Genomic DNA, 20655 nt, shown 5'->3' with positions numbered 1-20655 from the left:
GGCTGTAATTTGGCTTTAGGCACGAGGATTGATTCTAATTTCATTTGCAGTGGTCTGTACGGTTTCATAAAAGTTTCCCCCCCATGCAACCACACAGTCTGTAGCAGCCAGTGGCTATTTGAATACATCACATTAGAAATGTGTGGCAAAGTAGGCCTACAGCAAATTATTTTGAATCGCACTGTAATTGTGTCAAGAAAATAGCTGTGCTTGTTGAATGAGAAAATGCACCGAATACAGTTGGTTTCAGCTGTGAAAGCCTTGGTGGGAAATCACACTTGATTTCAAAAAACACATTGCTGAACTTTAAGCCAGCAATTAGTGTGTGCAAATGGGTGAAGACTGACCATCCTTTCTTTTCACAGGGCAGTACTTGGGTTTAGTTGATCCAAGGGGGAAATTAAATCATCTCCTCCACTCATTTAATAAGGGAGATCAGGAAGTACTCGCTGTGGTATTTGCTTTGTTAAATAAAGCTTAGTTAAGAATCCGTTCAAGGTTTCTACTTTCACAAAGGCAGATATACAGTCCATTCTGAGCTTTGGATGTTCTCAGCAATGTAGACAAGAAATGACATACTGTATTCATGTCAACAATTGATAGCACTGGTGCAGGGGCCTTTGTTACATTGTTGTGGTTCAACTCTGGTTAAATATATCACCAAGTCTGCACGAATCATTGCAATTGTGCACAGCAGTCCTTTGGGTATTCACACTCAAAGGAGTGGTGGCTAAGAACAACACAAAGAATGCCCTCTGTAGGCCACAAGCATGCATGTGTTCTGTATTCCCGCAGGGCTCGTGGAAATGGGCCACAGTTTAGTCTAATGAAGCAGAGATCAGAATACATCCTTAAAGTTTTAGAGACTGATGTTTTTTTTTCCTTCTCTGGCATTTTAATTATAAGAGCTTCATTTGGTAACTTTAGGCTTTGGGTATTTATTGTTTAACCAGGAGAGGAGTCATGACAACCACATGCTCTGACAAGTAGACCTTGACAAGTGCCTGACATGATGATTGTGAAATATTTAGTCTCAGAGCAAAATGTCCCCCACCTCTCTCTCCCTGGCTTTCTCTCTCGTTCTCCCTCTCTCTCACTCTCTCTCTCCCTCTCTCTCTCTCTCTCACTCTCTCTCTCCCTCTCTCTCTCTCTCTCTCTCTCTCTCTCTCTATATATATATATATATATATATGGAGTGTGTGTGTGTGTGTGTGTGTGTGTGTGTGTGTGTGTGTGTGTGTGTGTGTGTGTGTGTGTGTCTGTGTCTGTGTGTGCGTGTGGGTGATAGATACATAGTTTGTTCAATTTCTGTCACTGGCTCACAACAGATGGCTGCACTTGCAAGAACAGACTGAAAGATATGCAACATCTTGCTGCACACATTGAAGGACCTACGCTTCTGCAAGAGATGGTGTTCAACTTAGTCCTGGTCCTCCTAAAAATCTACATCCATCCTCTTCGTCTTGGTCACATTTAAAAAGACATGGTTGTTCCCACGCCACAAAGCAGTCCCCCAATTCCCTGTACTCAGTCTCCTGCCAACCACTGACACATCCCACAACTGCAGAGTCATCCGAACATTTCTACTGGTTACAGCACTCCGAGTTGTATTGGACGTCTGAGGTATACAGAGTGAATAGGAAAGGTGAGATTAGGTGATAGGGGTTTGGGCAGGCACGGCATGAGCCTGATCTATGGTCGACCATAGAGCCCTCTGCGTCGGTGCAAACCCTCTCCGAGCACCTCTCGTGGCCTGACATGCACCTCCCATTGGGCCTGATCACCAAGGAGGTGTGAGAAGAAAGCAGGGTGGGGTTCGTGGGGCTATGGGAGGGGAGGTAGAAGCTGAGGGTCCTGAACTGAACTGTTTGAGTGAATGCATCTAGGTCTCAAAATAACCACAAGGATTTCATTACATTTATCCATACGTGTTATAGCCATAATAACCACGTGACTTTTTCATTATTAAAGGAAAGTTTATTTACGTAGCATTTCAGCAATGCTGCTCTGTATGTGAATACAGCCCCAAGGAGTGCATCTGTTTGGAATAACACAATCACACAACCACCCTCTCTAATTAAGCCTAATTACCTCAGCCTTTTGTTTGTACTGCCCAAGGCATAGCCAGCCTATCAGCAACAACAGAAATCTGCCTCAGCTCCTCCTGATGTACCTATCTGCCCCCACTGTGGGATGTGAACTGTGTGATCTAATACAGGAGACCCATAATCAGATGGTCATTCATTTAAAAAAAAATGTAGGTTAGTGTTGTTTTCCTGATGGTTCGTCTTCGATTCTGCGCTTCGATCAGCCTAAGGTTCATCAAGAACAAATGAAAGCAAGGAGGTTTTTTTTATCACATAAACACAGGCCATCCAAGGTCCTCACTTCACAACTCAACCTTGATGAGTCTCCCCTTTTTGTATGTCTTACTTCACATTGTTTGCTTCATAGTGTTTCACGGTTAATCAAAGCCATTACCCTAGAGACCAGGTTTTTCAGCCATAAAGACAAGACCTGTTCATGTTTTATTTGGACTTGTGTCTCCTTGTGTACTTGTACGGAGCGCTGCCTCGAGTCCCGCCCTGTCCAGCTGGAGTCTGTCAGGCGAGAGCGTAAAGCTGGGTCTTATGGCAGACACACCTCCCTCACAGCATGGACACACATCATTCTTTCTGCTTCAGTAAACAACTTAATTGCATCAACTCTTTGTCTGTGGCCTAACCAGCAGTACAGTACCCATTCATCTTGATACACACTGATGATATCTTGACTGTCAGAAACCGGCGTGGACTATAGGGTCCCATTTTACTGCATCACGGTGATGATATTGTAAGAAATTGGGAAGGTAGTTTTTCTTTCAGGTTTGAGAAGTACAGTACATAAATGCTCGAACATTTTTCTCTTCTTACATGTGTCAGTCTTTTGGTCATACTTACTTCATTTTCCAGGGAAGCCTTTGCAGGTCTATACAAATCTTCCAGACAGGACAAGCCTTGTCAGTGATTAGTGGTTCGGCATTGCATGCAGACAGGTGTGGAAATGAGTGGAAACATATTTCAACATCCAACACACATGGAACAAACTAACTAACACTGTACAGTAGCTATGTGTGTGTAAAAACAGACCTCTAGTGTGATAGTTTGAGTATGTGTCTGTGAATTGGTGCGTCTGTACATGTGTTATAGAGAGAACAAGAGACACAGAGATTTGTGAGCTATAATAAGCAGAGGGAGCTGGTCTAAAGTTAATCATTTCTGACCAATAAGGGATTAAATAAAGAGTGAGGTATTCAATTCTGTGCTGTGTTTTTTAATCTTTTCCATTTCCTGAAACATGCACCTATGCTGAAGCTCTAATCCTCTATGTGAATCTGTTTGATCTGTATCTGCCCTATGTTACCAAACACACTCCAAAATGTCTCTGTGTTGATTTCACAGTATTCAAGTGGCACATTTCATTCAGATTTCATTTCTGATGAGGACACACACACATATGAATAGTATATATCGCTAATTTGCAAACCATAATCTCTTATCAACCTCTCTCTTCTATCTGAAAGGAAAAGGTGATGAAATCTTGTCAATGTTTCCATCCACCAGGTATTTTGAGATTGCTCAGCTCCTGACTCAGTCTTCTGTCTCTGTTTACATATTTTCCACTGACTTGCTCTGATGGTAGAGCCCCTTGAAATGTTCCCCTTTCCCAAGACCTGCTAGCAGCAGGTGTGTGGCAATTTAAACCAAGTACAGAAGTGCGTGTCAGAACCTTGGGAAGAAACGGGTTATGGGGCTTGTGGCTTGTTACTGTTTCTTGTGCTCTCTCTCTTTCGCTCTCTCTCTCTATTCTCTCTCTCTGTCTCTCTCTCTCTCCTCTCTCCTCTCTCTCTCTCTCTCTCTCTCTCTCTCTTTCTCTCTTTCTCGCTGGCTGGCTGGATGTCTTGCAATACATTGCAGAATCACATTCAAAATGGTCACAGATCACAGAGACAAGTAATGACATTACAAGTCCCATTTGCACAAGCATGGGATGACCTTAATGGAATAATAGCAAGTAAGAAACACTGTTGACTGATTACTTATTTTGTCTCAGACACCAGGATGTCTGCCTGGAAAACATAATCACAAGGATGCATTACTTTCAATCTCCTATGCTACATGCTGACGTCAGGCGCGGTGGTGGCATTATTTTCATTACATTACTTAGCAAGGCTGTCACTACAATACTTTATTTATCAATTGCTTTACTACACTCTACGTTTTTTTTTATATTTGTTGTATGTGATTTGTATTTACTACAAGGGACACGACTTTCTTAGTGTAGATGCATTGTAATAACGTGCGACTGGGTTTCTTTCAAGCATTAAGGCAATCAGTAGAATATTGAATATGCATTGTTTCTAGTTTGTTAAGTTAATATAACCTAAATTATTATAAACACGATTAACTGGTAAATCATATCAGCCATGGCAAACAAAACCAGCCAGACAACATATTAATATCTGTACTGTAAACATCACATAGTTGTCTATTGCCACAACAAGGGAAATGTTTTTTTTTTTTTTTTTGGGTGAGTACAGATTCACAACATGCTACAGTAGTTGGCTATATATACCAGTTAATTCTAAATTTAGTAAGGAAGAGTGATTTTTTCCTTAGGACACAATTAGTTAAAGTGGCCTTTTAACAGTGGAACACGGCTTCAATGGTCACCATGCACTATGCAGATTGAATGTGTTGTATGTATATCTCAAAATTATATGTCATATATTCAGTATTTTGGTTATAAATTGTTTGTTTACAGGTTTATAACCCACCTCAATCTGCAGCGTCCTTGGTGATGGCGAGATTTATGGTACCTCAGACCATTTACGGTAAATGTATTTAACCATGTTTATTCAAGTGACCAGAGTCTAGCTACCCTAGTAACTTAATTTATGCAACTATTTCCATTTAGGTCATTTGTCCACTCTAAAGCTTCTGGCACAGAGTTAGGCTACGTTAAACACATAGTAAACCGACATGGGGAGACGGACATGGGACTAGAAATGTCTTTGGCGAACAATGGGCTGCACATTGTTGGTGTCTTGAACTTATTGTTTGACTGAACTTGATCAATTACACCATACACAACCTATCTGAAATGACTCGTTCAAGCGCGCTTCACAGTCCTGGTCCTCCTCCTGGTGACGTCAGATACTCTGTGTCTTTCTTATCCTTCCTCAGCCAACAGTTTTCTCACTGCAGAGATTTTCAAGGGAGAAGGCGGAGCTGTCAAAGTTTTCTGTCTTAAAGTCTAGACAAGTTCTGTATGAAGTCGCTACCTTGAATGGAACGTTTCGAACATAACTAATTCAACGAATACGGTGGTAGCATGGAATAACGAGAATCAATTTCGGGACGACACGACTGATGCAATAAGTTATGGCAAAACTAAATGAGATTGGAATCGTTGTAACCTTACTAGTTTCCTTTGGTTGCTGCGCTACGCCGGAAAAGAAAGGTAAGCTTGCCTTAAGGACCGAGACATGGGTGTTGGATTCGCTTTCGGAGGTGGGATTTGATCGGAAAGGCAGTCTTGGCACAGTGGTGTCTGTCTGGCGTAGCGTCTGATGTGTGTTCATGCAATTCCTAGCTGTGTGGGAAAAGTGTGTAAAAGGGCTTATTTGAACCAGCACTGGAATGAGAGTTTAAGCAGTTGGTACAGTTTTAGTGTATGATCACATAGCGTTCGCACGTCCCACTTTTAAACATGAAACTTGTATCATTGTAGGCTACCTTAAGTTGATAGATTGATACTGAAAGCATTGCAGGCTACCTTAACTTGATTTATTGGTACCGAAATGATTGATACTGAAAAAAGTAAGGACAGTGGCATAAGAATTTACAAAGATAGGGGTGAAGTTGTAACTGGAAGTGAAGAGGCGAATGATGTAGCCTGTGCGCTTGGGGTTTAAAGCCAGGTATTTCGCAATCCACAAGACTTGTCATACCCATCCCAAACGGAACTGCTATCAGTGCTATCAGTGTCTCAAGTATATGTCATGCTGCTGCTGTTGACCTTATTTCCTGTCTGACTTCTAAGCTGGGGAGAAACAAAACGCACACGCCTAAATTCATAAGCACGTCAGTTTAAACTAAAGTAAAGAAATAATCAGTGAAAGAGTTTTCTGCACCACAGCAGCTTTTGTCAGTTTTGATCATGTAATCGCTTTGTTTAGAGCAGTGCATTCCATAATTTTCCTTTAAAGAATATATATTCCTTGAGAGATTGACCTGTTTAAAATGATGGTTAATAAACTACCCTGTTCAGCCTGGTTGAAGTAAGGAGTGTCCTCGCGTATGTGCTCAGTTGCCAAGGTGGACAGATGGGGCGCACAGAATCCAGGCTATAAGACTGAAAGCCCCCTCTGGTCCTGATGAGACAGCCACTCCACACAGGATGAAGGATGCTCTACATCTTGACTTTACTTTCCTCACTTCAGTAGAACATCACATCACTTGTAGCGTTTGTCAAGTCTTTCTTCATGGTGGCAAGTTTTTAAAATGTAGCAGCCTTTTGAAAACTTTCTAAAAATGTACGAGGCCCAATTAATTAGTGGTATAGCGTAGACCCCCCCAAAAAAGAATTCTATTAATGCATATTTGTTTTTATATTTCACTTATGCCAGTCTTTTGACATTACAGGGGTAATTGATGTATTATCTTGTTGTACAACCCATTGAATTTCTCTGGTGTGTTAAATGTATTTGTTTTGAAAATGTGAAATATGTAAAGTATATGTGGAGAAAATATTTAAAGTCACATCTTGACCCACTTAAAACAATGGCCTGTGTAGTATATCAGATTATGATTTTTGTGAGGACAACAGTTAGAAATCAAAACAGTACTCATCTCTCTCTCTCTTGTGTAACTACCAAATACTGCATAAAAAGCTAGACAATCCCTTTTCATCTGACAGAACACATTAAATAAAGGAACCCCATGTATGCATTTCAATTAATGTTTGTGGCTCAAGTCAAGAGTGTTGTTCTAAGCCTTAAGGCTGACTACCTTATTGCACTGAATGGTTCAGAAAGTCATGATGCCCTCAATCTGTTCTTTTTCCAAGTTAAAGATTTAATCACACACACTCTGATCATTAGGCTGCAGTTATTCGGTGTTCAACCAACCAATAACCAGGCAGAGTATCATTTCCTCTCCAATGTTCCTTGTACAATCTTTGGTATCCCATGAAGATATCTCCCAAGAAGGATAGAAACGATAATAAAATGATTTAACATCTCACTCAAAACCCCTTTCTAAGAGTTTATGCACGGTATGTCCCAGTCATCCATCAGTCTCCAACAAAAACATCTCAACCTGCATCCAACAAAATCATAACAAGTCTGTTGTGTTTGTGAGCCAAAAAAACAGATTTCCCAAATATTTCAGGAGAACTAAACAAAACAGACAGCTCAGTCTGGCCCTGGGGTATTGGGTGGGGAATCCACCACACGCCCTGTGAGAGGGCTGGAGGCACCTCACCTCTGAGGCCCTGGCTTGCGCATGAGGTTACTTTGCATGTCCTGTAGATCCTGTTCCGGAAGCTTCAGGTTTGGCCTAACACTTAGTTGTGCGGACAGTGGAAACCTAGTTGCTGTTTTGCTTTGTTTTCCTTTAATCTCCCTTTGGCTTGGGGCTGGAGCAGATGTTCTTGTTATTCCTGGCCTCTTCATGACGCACTCAGAAGTAGTGCAGTGCTAACGTCTGACCCTCATTACCTGGCCTTTTAATGAATCTCATCTCAAGCGTTTTGCCGTCAGGTAGACTTTGTATTACAAAATCAAGTTAAGAACATCTCAGATTGGACTGCGGATAGAACCTGCCCACACCATCCCTAAGGTGGAAAGGTGTTCAGAGATTTTGATCAAATCTGATTCGCCCCAAAACTTGCTAATTTGCTAATAAATGCTCTGTGGCGCTCAGCAGATATAGTTTCAGTAGCATGCGTCCCTGTAGGATGTTAAAATGCTCTGCCTTAATGATGTGTGGAGCTGGGGGTCCTGCCATAGCATCCTGTACGAATAAGAGAATTCATTTAACAGACAGTCGTTCTCCAGAGTCAGGCCTTGTGTGTGTGTGTGTGTGTGTGTGTGTGTGTGTGTGTGTGTGTGTGCGCGCTTTGACTTTCCAAATGACTTTGCATTATAATGATACACTTCTGAGCAATTATTTCCCACGTAAGGTCTATAGGAAATGGACTCGGTGGGTTGTGCTCTCTTGAATTGCAGATCACAGTGGAATAGTGTCAGGTGTAATTTTCATCAGCGTTCATGCTGAATGAAAATAGCAGCGTTCCTATTGAATCGAAATTACCGGAACACCACCTAGCCAGTAAATCACAGGAGCAATTCTGAACACCATCTAGCCAGTTAATCAGAGGAGGCATTCTGAACACCACCTAGCCAGTTAATCAGATGAGCAATTCTGTGTTGCTCTGCAGTTCATGTCATTATTGCTGGGTTTACTGGCAGGAGGCATATGGTCATAGCTAAAAGATAACTTGAGACAAGATGAAAGCTGTTGTCCCAGAATGTTTGTACAGCATCTCACATGTCTAGAGCTGGTGTGCACGTTGTGTGGGTGCAATTTTAACCTGATTTATGTTGTCCTAGAGTTCATTTATGAGTCATGCATGTACCAATAAAAGCACTTTTTCAAATGCATAACTGGATGTGGTCGTGTTGTTGAATTAATGCTTAGTAATGCATGATGGGTTTTTTTTGTGTCCTACCATGGCAAGTGCATCCGGTTTTGTCTGAGCACCTTCTGCTGTTTTATGTTCCAAAGTGATGCCTGGGTTCTCCTCTTTCCGTTTGTCCTCTTTCCATTTCCAGAGGTTTCTGTTATGATTTGTTTCCAGGGGCCACTCTAGCGTATCAGAGCCTTCCCCGCGGGGTAATTGGTAGCAATTCTCAGTTACCTGGAGGCATCAGAATTTCGGTGAGCTGAGGCCATTCTGGGCGCCCTCTCCAACTCTCCCCGGCCTGATGGCCTTTCCAGGAACACATCTGCTTAAGATGTTGGAACTGTCGGAGTCCAGAGAGCTGACGGAGCAATGGACCTCCTGCTTTGATAAGTTATTAGCCAGTACTGTGAAATGGCAGACATTTCATCTTCTGCGTGGGTATGGACCTAGAGAAGAACAATGCAGGTTGTTCAGTTTGGTCCAGTAGTTATGGCCACCGCTCTGTGAGTCTTAAAGGGATACTTTGTATTTTTCAACCTGGGCTCTATAGTTATAACATTTTGGGACCAAATTTTAGCTAGGGACAAAAAATTATCGACAGTTCAGTAAAAGCACATACCACAAGGTCAGGAAGCCAAGAATCCTAGTTGTTGGTTTGTAGTTGTTGGTGTGACTTATAGCATAACGAGCTAAAACTCTTCAACCCAACGCAGCCCCAACAGGTCAGGAGGTAATGATGGCAACAACTGAGGGAGTTGAAGGGCCTGAAAGGGGTTGGCTCGGAGCTGTAATTCTGCTGGACAGGCAATTATCTGGTTTGTTTCTTTCTGGGGGGAAATTAGTTATTTTCCTGAACTATGTAGCCAATGTAGCTACCTTATGTATTAGCCCAAAGCTAACATTACTCACGCTGTGTAAGCTAGTAGGTTATGTAGCTATGTTTACATGTACCATGCATGTAATCTATCTGTATGTTAACGGGTGTCTGCATTGTACTTGTGAGCAAGTGTCATTTGGGGGTTTTAATCTTATGTTAGTTTATATTGTCCTTGAACGGGATGTAGTGAGTGAGTTGTGAGAATGAAACATGAGGTAGTTGGATATGTTAAGCGATGACAGCAGTTCGCTTGACCTCCTGTCATGGTTGTATCCTTCAGCTGTAGTGTTTTGAAAGGAAAGCCTGAAGGAAGGGCTTGGATTTTTTCGGTTGTATACTTTCAAAATCAAGTTCGCTCTTGATGGTATTTCCTACCTACCCTACCTTTAAAGACATACGAAGGCCTAGGCCTCACTGAGCTAGAGCTAGAGCAAAATTAGCTTCCAAGCAAATAAGCTTTTGCCTCTCACTGTCTCGAGCACTTTCTGTGAGAATTCACCCACATTTTTTCAAAGCCTATAATCAAAGAACATGAACTAAATCGATCCTTCTCAGTTGGCATTTTGGAGTCTTGTCTTTTGTATGAGCACAGTAAGAAATCTGCATGAGTGAAGCAGCTTTAAGATTTGAGGATCTAGGACAGTCTCCCAAAAATAGCACATTGTAGAAAGGGTGAGAGCTTTGGAGTTTATGGTCTTTCCATGATTGAATGGGACTTTTGGGCTCTTGGTTGTTTGCAGTGGAAACAGACTGAGCATGGTTGGAACTGGAAAAAGAAGTTGTCAGTTACATCTCATTAAGTGCGCAGCCGTTTGAGTTAGCCATAGTTCACACAGATGAGTTAGCCATAGTTCACATAGATGCCCTTATGTTTTACGTACAGTGGAATTTGAAATAACATCTTACACTGAACAGGAAAGGCTATTTTTATTATTGCATTCACTTATGAATCTCCTTGCAGGCATGTCAGCCATAATGCAAAACACAATAAATATAAGTGACAGGTGTCAAATAAGGCACTGTGGTAAAACCTGTAGAAACTGTGGAAACAAATTTGTACAAGGAGGTAATTGATAAATTGATAATTGACATGCCTGCCTAGAGTTGATATGTAAAATGTAAAGTAACGTTCACTTCATAAACAAAGTTAAGAAGGAGAGCAACCAAAGCGCATAATCATTTTTGCAAATCCATCAGGTTTCTCTCTCTCTCTCTCTCTCTCTCTCTCTCTCTCTCTCACACACACACACACACACACACACACACACACACACACACACACACACACACACACACACACATATACACGAACACACAATCACTTATGTGCTCTCACCTACTCAGTGTTTGTCCTTGTTCCTTATTCTTATGAATGTGGGATGTTGAAATTTGTTTCACAGCTTTATGCACATTTTTCACTAATCACAGACAGTCACGCACAGATACACAGACACAAGACAACCACACATGTTCATTTATTTCTCTCCTGCACTTTTTTACCCCTGACTCAATCTTTAAGCATCCATTCTCTCTCTCTCTCCCTCTCTCTCTCTCTCTCTCTCTCTCTACAGATTTCTGACTCATGCCTTCTCCTCTCTTTCCTTTAAAGGCCATTGTCTTCCCATCTTACACCTCTCTTGTAGCATTATGTCTCAACCCTCGGTACAGTGCACTCAGCATTCAGTTTGATATAAGGAGAGTTGTGAACATGTGCATGTTTATTGTTCTTTGTCCTCAGAGCCGTAGAGTCTGTAAACAACAAGGGTAAATAATATAAAAGGTCTTCCAGCACTGAAAAACATGACGTGAGGGACCAAGATGAAGGCAAAGGTGATCTTACAACGCATGGCAATACGTCAAGAGTGAGAATCAGGGCTAATGCTGTGTTTGATTTGTCCTTAAAGGGTAATTTCCTTTGTTAGGAATCAACTGTTGAGAGTGCCTTTAAAAGTCATCTCCTGAAGGAGTCTGCCAGAGCTGATCTCTTAGATAATCTACCACAGGTGTAACCAAAGTATCTAAAAATACATTTCACCCAGCATAAATCGTAGTTTTTGTAAACTGTGTATTTTCCCACTTCTGTAGACTTCATACTGATAAAGATCTTGGATATATTTGGTCCTCGTGTGGCTTTCCCTGCCGGAGGCGTCTCTCTCTCTCTCTCTCTCTCTCTCTCTCTCTCTCTCTCTCTCTCTCTCTCTCCCCCGACCTCCACCTTGGACTGAACTGAATCTGTGGTGTGCATGTCTCAAAAGGAGGGACCATTTCCAATGCAGTTTTGACCCCTTTGTACCTTCTTTTATTTTAACTTTTCCTTTAGTTTTAAGTTCCTTACCGGCTGAGACAACAAACGCTTACCAACAGTAGGCCCTGGTCAATAATTTGACCACTGATTACTTATTGAGTTTTTCTCTGAATTTTAACAGCTCTAACTTTCATTTCTGCTCCTTAAGGAATGTGGCAGAGTCTTCTTTAATGATTACGATGGACCCAACCATGGGTCAAGGGCTGAGGAACTCAGCTGAATCCCCAATGTTTTTCTAACTTAAACTGATTGTGGCCGGCCTGACATAGCTGAAGCTGGTAGACACCAGTGTTTGGTCTACACACATATCGCCTCAGAACTTTGTTTCACCCACATCCAAGGACTCAAAGACGGGAGTGTTTAGGTGCAGTTCTGTACTCACAACTAATTGTATCTACTTGTATGTAGGCTCCACCCCTTGAGTCCTGCTGCTGCCCCACTGTGTGTGCCGCTGGTGGAGTTAATTGGCTCAAATAGTAGGCTGCAAGTAGGCAAACAGACCAACAAACTAAGCCCATGTAAATGTTCTGTACAAATATGCTCAGGCAAACCTCATAACTGTAATAGAAGACCAACAGGGATATCACTCCATAGAGGAGACAGAACTGGAACTGTTGAAAAAGGTTGGTTTTGGAAGCACTGAATGAGCTACTGCCTTTTGCATTAAGTCTCCCTCTCTCCATAGAAGGATGTGCATGTACCTTCTGCAACAGTAACACTATCTCTGGTCAGCTGTGAACCCACTTATGACCAGGATTCTCAGCTCCGTCTTTGAAAATATTAGTGTGCTCATCCTTGTATGCAACAATCCCCTCTCTCTTTCTTTCTCTCTCTCTCTCTTTCTGACTGTGTGTGTGTGTGTCCCCGTGTGTGTATGTGTGTCCTCCTCCGGAGGCTTGCAAAAAGTCTGAATGTACATTGACATCTCCCTGGAAACCATTACCTGTAGCACAAAAGGGGCATTCTTCCTGGATTTGGGATTGCCTATTCAGCAGGATTAACTTTCAATGGCACCATTGCCGTGCTCTGTTTACCCTTGAATTTACTAACACTGTTGTTCTTCCCCATTGTCAATTTTTCGGCCGAGGGCCATTTATTACCGGCCGCCTGCAGCTCTGACCAAACAGGACTGGAGCAGAGTCGCAGGTTGATGCACAGCTGAGAAAATGCTCAGAGGCATAGAATGCGAAATCCTGCCCTCACTCACGGCCCTTTCGTCAAAGGCCGTCTGTGTGCTCAGGTTCAGGTCCCCAGGAGGGGGCGGCTTCATTTTCTCTCTTGCCAAAGGAAGTTGAATCACAGCTCCCTCTCCCTCGCAGATAATGAGAACCAGCAGTGTGGATTATTCGAGAGACTTCCGCGAGATAATGAAGAGGGCTTATTTCGTCGACTCAGTTATTAATCACGACTGACTAATGAAGCTCACTCAATTAGTGCGTCTAATAGACAAACACATAACATCCTCCTTGAGTCACGGAACAGTTTCTCTCTTGATCTGGTTACCACTTCCTATGCATATTGAGCCTTCAATTAGAATAGCAGAAGCCTTCTCTGCAGTGTTTTGTCTTTTTGTCTTTGCTTTACCTTTGGCCCTTTTGAACAGTGTAGCTTATGCAGTTGAGTTTCTATTAAATCATTACTAAAATGTGTTTGTGATTCTCAGTCAGGTCTTTTAACCAGAACTAACCAGAGCATGACCCATGGATGAAAAGTTAACAATTGAATGGTGGCACCCACCCAAGAAGGGATTGTGTTTCAGATACTTGGAGGGGAAACGGTCAACGACACCTTGTGTCTCTCCACTTTCTCTTTAGTGCAAAGGGACTAAAGCATACTTTCACATTCAATACATAAAAAGTAACTCATTTGAAACTCTTTACATTACGGCACCCTTCACACATTGTTATTTCACCATTAAGCGCACACAAAGTGATTGGTGTGTGGAACAGCACATATTCTGTATGTGTATCCAAATCCTAATCCTAATCCTAACCCTATCACTGATATTTTCTTCCCCACTTGGAAAGACAAAGTATAAATGTCCTTTTATTAATCATTACTTAATATTATTCAGTGCACGCAACAGTGTAGTTCCCCTATAATGAGGGGGCTGTGATTGTAACTGTGACCAAAAGCAGCGCACAACTGCGACACATAATTACAATAATTATGACTTAATTACCTAAAATTACAAACATATAATACCTTCATTTTTACGCCACCATTCCCCAGAAAGAAACACGAGAACAGTTTTCAGTGAAAGTCGTGCTGAAATATAATCAGGTGGTGAGGTTATCCTCTCATGTCCAAGCCAGGATCAGTCTGTATTGTCTGAAGCTCAACAGCAATGCTGCCTCTGGTCCGTTGTAACCGTACGGATTTACTTGCTTGAGTTACACTGTATAGGTCATAGTTTTAACAGAGATTTAATTTTGTATATGAACTTACAAATACAATATGGTTGATTTTCAGAGATGAATGAATGATCAATTATCAATGGTACAACATATCAAAATATAAAATTTGTCCAAACTGACACAACTGCATTGGAAGGTTTAAAGTAATAACTGATATTCCCTTGTTTCAGAATGTTTCAATGCTTTTGTGCGGAATTGAGGACAGCTTTGGTTGAAATATTCCTTGCGTATGAATCTGAAAAGAGTCCAGCTTGCTAGATTAACTCCTACGCAGGATTAGTTATTTTACCCACTGAAGCAAAGCTTCTCACATAGATGACTGCAATCCGGAGCTTCTGAGATTTTAATATCGAAGCCCTTGTTTCAGCATTGAGACGTGATTATCTTTTGCCTTGTAATCACCCGTCCCTGTGTATCAGTGGGTGATTGGGCCAGGCTTAAATGGATCCAGGGTCAGAGGTCGGCTGTGCAAGTCAGACGGTTTACATAGAGACGGACCAGAGCAATGCCCGGAATGTGAGTGTGGCTGTCTGCATGGGTACGGATTCTGACACTGCCTGAAGAATCCCAGGGGGAGAGGGGAGGGGTGTTGCGGTTGCTGTTACTGTCCCAGCACCAATTGACCAAAACATATCCATGCAGTTTAACAGATAAAGAGCACTCTTCCTCCAGCAGAGAGAGGACAGAGACAAGCACACGGCTCCTGGTCCATTCCACAAAGGACAAACAGGGGAATAATGATAGGCTAGAGGAACTGCACTTAGTGGTGGCGTGTGGTCAGACACTTGCCTGGGAGTCACCTGCCTGTTTCATGTCTCACCTCCAGCTGACTTCTGAAGCAATTTCTCTCTCCCTTTTTCTTTCTCTCTCTCTCTCTCACTCTCTCTCTCACACTCTCTCTCCTCAGCTGGCCTGTGGGTTGACCGTGATGAGAATGTTCAGCTCTCGCATGTTGCCGTGCTCCCCACTTGTGTGCAGGAAACAATCTCTTCACGTAACATCCGGCACTCCGTGCAGCTGTGTGGACGGCCAAAAAAACGCATGACCTGCAGCACCTCTCTTGCGCTCTCTTTTTTTCTCTCATCTCTCTCTCTCTCTCTCTCTCTCTCTCTCTCTCTCTCTCTCTCTCTCTCTCATGCTCTGGGTTTTGGACCAAAGGCCCTCAGGCTGCTGTTGGCTCGGTTGCTCTTTAAACTCTGCGGGCCAGGACGGTGGAGATGCAAAGGGTCGTCGTCACAGGAAATGGCAAGGCAGCTGTGCGGGGAGAGCAACATCTGTTCCTAGGAACAATGTTGATGTCACCGAACGACGGCATTTGTGAAAACTGTTTGGTCGTGTTGTTTGGGTTGTGGGGGCCGGCGAGTGAACCTGTTAAAGTGTTGATGCCGGGGCAGCCTGCTGTGTTTAACCCAGATGTAACACTCTCTTCTGAAGAGAGATGTACTCGTTTGAAATGATGTAACATGTTTAAAGAAGCTGCGGTGCAGCTGAAAGAAACTGAAATGTATTGTATGATGCAGTTCGTCTGTGTTTACAAAGACATATCACAAAAGACGGCTTTCTCTGGCTAAAAAAGACAGTCATGGACTACAGGCCATTTTCAGAGCTTGATTCGGTGCCAAGTGCGTTTAAAATAAAATTAATTATGATTATTATTATTAATACATTGCAGTTTACATGGAGAAACTTGAGACTTTCTTGAGACCTGACTTCATTCACTGTCCATATCCAAAGCAGCTTTAATTCAACACAATTATTCCTACATGTTTGTGCAGGTCCAGAGGCTCGAAAACTCACAACAGTCCTGATGTGAAAAGTGTTTTGCCTATAAGGTCAGAACAAGACAGCACTTCCATCAGCAGACAGTACAACGCGCCCAAAGCAGCATGCTCTTAGTTCACTGCCAGCAGCACTTTGGGGTATTTCAGCCCATTAGCAGTGCCTGTCGTAGTGGCTCACATATCTACAGTGGTGACCACGGTTACAAAGTCCTGCTATGTTAATGTTTTTCCCAGTAGTTATATGTATTTTAAATACAATTTTGGCCTGCAAACAGACACCCTCTGGGAATATCTTTAAGTCTCAGCATAGCTGGTCATATTTCAGAGCTTGATTCGGTGCCAAGACATTTCTATGGAACTACACCCATACACCCCCCCCCCCCCCCCCCCCCCCCTTCTCTTTCTCTCAAACCCAGATGAGAGATGTGAGACAGACGGCAAGAAGGCCTTTTGTGAGTCTGCCGAGGGGGCGGCTTTAAAACAACTGGCTTCGGATGTGCTGATAACTTCAAACAAGCACAGCCATTGTTTCTGGGTGTGCTGGCTGCCGCGCTCTGGGTCTTCTTGTCTGTGGAAAGGATGACTCTCCTCCCTCAAGCACAACAAGCACCGCAAACACCAGTCTGGGCTTTGATTTCCTTTTACATCCATTTTCACACAAGAAACCTAAACATTCTGATTGGGTTCGTGAAGTCACAGGCACCAGAAACGTTTGCTTTTCAGCTTGCTTTTTCCCACTTGGAATTTTCTTAGCATGACTACGCAAAGCCCTGCTACTCGCTTCCAGACCCGAGGTCTTGGCCCCGTAGTTGCATTTTAGGCATTGCGATTTGATGTGTCATGCACGAGTCTCGACAGGCTGCACAGGCCCACAGCTTTGCACTGTGGAAATGGGGATTGGTCGCAGTGTGAGCAAATATGAGGCTGAAGGAAACCTTGCCACCATTTTTGGATGTTGTGTTGAATGAAGATCTTCATTCTGTGTTTGTTTGTGTGTCTTTGTGTGTGTGTGTGTGTGTGTGTGTGTGTGTGTGTGTGTGTGTGTGTGTGTGTGTGTGTGTGTGTGTGTGTGTGTGTGTGTGTGTGTGTGTGTGTGTGTGTGAGAGTGTGCATGTGGGTGTATGTTGGTGTGTGTCTGTTACTCTTTGTATGTGTGCCCGTGTGTTTCTAAACCTGTGTGTGTGTATGACTGTCCGTGTGTGTGCGTGCGTGTACGTGTGAGTGTGTGTGTCTGTGTGTGTGTGAGTGCGTGTGTGCCAGTGTGTGTGCTGGAGGGGGAAACTATTCATCACTGGGCCCAGAGCGAGCTCTGCTGTGTAGTAATGCGTAAAACAGAGGGTAACGGTGAGTAACAGTTGACTAACTGAAACAGCCTACGGACTGAAACCCCAGCCCTCCACTGAGCCTTACCTTCCCTGAGCTCATTTAAAGATGGCTGAGTCTGGAGCACAGTCATCTGGATCCTGTTTTTCTATTTTAGACCACTGATGCCACAGACTCAGAGCCCTTTAACCCTTGCCTTCATATAGAGAAACCTCCATGCAGAGGCACACTATGCGTCTTTTTAAAGGTTTTACCTACAGGACGTCAATTGTAAAGACTGAGTTGCCATACAAACTGTATGAAAGCATGCCTAGATGGTAGGGACAAATGTTGTTCGTCTGTTTATCCTCTGAGGGTCTGAAACAGGGTAAGGGTTGGGAAAGCGCAGGCCAATAGGGGATTCCCAGATCCAGCTGCTTAGTATTCCCGCCTGGAATCATGTGTGAAATGTGTGGGTTTTTCAGACTGCGGTGCACCATTTTTTTATTGCATAGTAAGGAGGATGTCTTAAACGGGAAAAGGAGACAGCAGTTTGCCTGCCCTACCCACTCATTCTCTCTTTCTCTCTCTCTCTCTTTCTCTGTCCCTCACTCTCTCTGTCTCAACCACCCACTCTTTCATTCACTAGCTCGCTTGCTCTCTCGCTCCCCAGGCAGACTCTCCTCTTTCCTGTGTGAATGATGAAGTGGTGTTGTGCGCCGGGCTGTTGGCAGTTGGAGTGAGTGGTAGTCCTTTGAAGCCTGAGACATTGCTGTTCTGTAAAAATATATGTATTTATTTTTATTTTACATACAGTATGTGCATGTCAAAGAATTTGTCAACGAATTTTTGAAGCGGCAGTGTGTTATTTTTCTTAAGCAATGTTAAGAATGGTCTGCTCTATGCAATGACAGATTTCCAGGAATGAGCAGAACAGAACTGGTGTACGTGTGTGTGGGGGGGGGGGGGGGGGGGGGGGGGGGGAGGCACAAGGGACCCTCTTCCTGTGAGATGGAGTTTAGCTGGCGCTCCGTGTCTGTCTCTACCACCTACCCGCTCAGCACCTCTCGATGAGCAACCAGCCGCTCACTCCACAACATGAGGAAATCTGCTGTGGGAACATGCTGATTAGTGTCAGGAGGTGCCAAACACCGGACCACTCATGGCGATGACTTCACTTTGAAGCATACTCAAGTTTACACATCTGATGGGAAAAAGAGCATAGTCAAAGGCTCTCCTTCTCTCTCTTAGTCCGTGTCTCTCTCTCACACCACTCTGGTCTTCTTGAGCCAACCAGGGGGATTCCTAACCACTTCCCAAGTGACATATGCAGTGACATGGGATATTTCTTTTTCTGACATTGAGTTTCTAAAGCTTGCCGTCTTAATCTAATCCCAGCCCCAACAGCTCAGGGAAGAGTATGTGAGGCACAGGTATTCCTTCAGGGATCTGAGAATAACCTTTCACTTCGACAGCTGTGGCATGATGCCAGCATAAATCTACCGAAGAAAAACAGGGTATAGCACCTGATAGCAACCTAGCAACAGTTCCTCACACCTGTTGTCAGTGTGTGAAAGATGACCTTTTCACAGTCAAGAAATACACTCCAACATGTCCACCTTCATATGCCATCGTCTTCTGTGTTTTCCAAGTGACTGGCTATCAGGCTGTGTTCAGTTTTTACTAATGGAGTAGTTGGCGCTTGAAAATTCTATCAGGGGAACGAAGGGGTTCACCTCCTTCTGAACAAGAGTGCTGGTTTATCTTTTGGCCAGATAATATTTCCTGCCCAAACTGAGCTAGTATCAATGATCTGTTCATGTACTCCTCTGAGAAAACCACCGTTGTTAGCTGAATTACTGAACTGCTGTAGTGCTGTTCCTCAAGACACACAACACTCTTATTCAATTAACTGAATGCCCTAATTATACTATCTTGGTATAATGAAGAAAGAGTTAGTCTATCTGGATTCAAAGAGGAACATTTTCATGCGAAAGTGTAATTGAACCCGTTCATGCTGTGAGGCCTTTGTATTCACTCTTACATGAGAACATGGCCATAGCTTGTGTTATAGCAAGTCTGTGTGCATCTGGAAGCCTCTGAATGCTGAATATAACACGGAATCAACATCCTTCCACTGCCAGAGTTCAGGGGAGAAACAAACCAACTGCCCACTAGGAAATGTTAGCAGTAACAGGCTGCTGTGCTAACTTTAGCCTTACGGGCAGTGTTTGCGTGGCTCTTTTAACCAACATTCCTCTTAAGGCTCTGAATAAACAAAGCCAAACTGCAATATTGAGTGTCTGCAGCAACCTGCTGATGGAAAGGCCCGAGGTTTTCCACAAGGAGAGAAACATGCCCATTTTGACCCCATGTTCATTCCTCTCCTTTCAGGGAAATAACTCCAACAAGGAGCTCCACTGTCTACCCACCATTACCTTCCATTGATGAAAAAAGCTCATTAGTGTGGATATTCTTTAAAAGCTGAAAGGGAGAGCCTTGATATCGGAACGGAAATTAAATAGTCATGATGATACAAAGGAAAGTAAAATATAAAAGGCACACTGCAATGTTTTAAGTTCTTTAAAAAAAAAAAAAAATGTTGGCCATTTATTATAGTGTTTGCGTGTAGGCAGCTGCAATGGGCTGGTGATGAAAATGTCCTTAGAACTGTTTTAGCAAGACAGGTATTTCACTGTGAACTGTGTCATAAGGTGTGCCAAACACTCCCAAGGTCTCTATCATAGCCAGTATGGATGGATGGGAATTGTGAAATGTGGTCAAGTTTCTTTACAATCGCATAGCGTGGTTTTCCACTTACACCTCCCTAGATTAGTCAGCCAAAGCAGGCAGGATTTATTATGCTTTTTATGAAATGATGATCCCTGTAAACTATACAGGGAAGGGAAGAGAGGATTAAAAGTTTTTTATCAAGGCTTCCTCAAGTGCTTCCTTCAGTTGGAGATTAAATTAGCCTTGAGGAGGGCCACTGGATCGCCTCGGCATCTGGCCTGCCCCAAAAGATGTGGCTTCCTCCCACCCCCAGTCCTCCTGAAGCCCCGCCAGTCCTCCTGAAGCCCCCGCCAGTCCTCCCCAGAGCCTGTCCGCATCTGGCTTTGTACCGAAGCTCTTTGACCGGGGCCCCATACCAGGAACTTCCTGCAATGTCAGAGGGGGCCATGCCGAGGAGAGAGGACATCCTCCTCTCCTTCACCCTGCCCCCCCTCACCCCTCACCCCTCAC

At 43.3% G+C, this 20655-nt stretch overlaps 1 protein-coding gene across 1 annotated transcript in view; it reads left to right on the top strand.

The window, feature by feature from the left end:
* Nucleotides 1-5299: 5299 nt before the first annotated feature.
* egfra (epidermal growth factor receptor a (erythroblastic leukemia viral (v-erb-b) oncogene homolog, avian)) overlaps nt 5300-20655 on the top strand; it is a 34151-nt gene continuing 18795 nt past the window's right edge. Inside the window, exon 1 of the mRNA XM_080838110.1 lies at nt 5300-5502. Coding sequence (XP_080694236.1) covers nt 5424-5502 — 79 coding nt within the window. The 5' untranslated portion in view covers nt 5300-5423. The remainder of the gene's footprint in view (nt 5503-20655) is intronic.

Source organism: Sprattus sprattus, assembly GCF_963457725.1.
Source record: "Sprattus sprattus genome assembly, chromosome: 4".
NCBI classification, from domain to species: Eukaryota; Metazoa; Chordata; class Actinopteri; order Clupeiformes; family Clupeidae; genus Sprattus; species Sprattus sprattus.
Note: the sequence above shows the minus strand (reverse complement) of the source record. Positions and strands in the feature narration are given on the sequence as shown.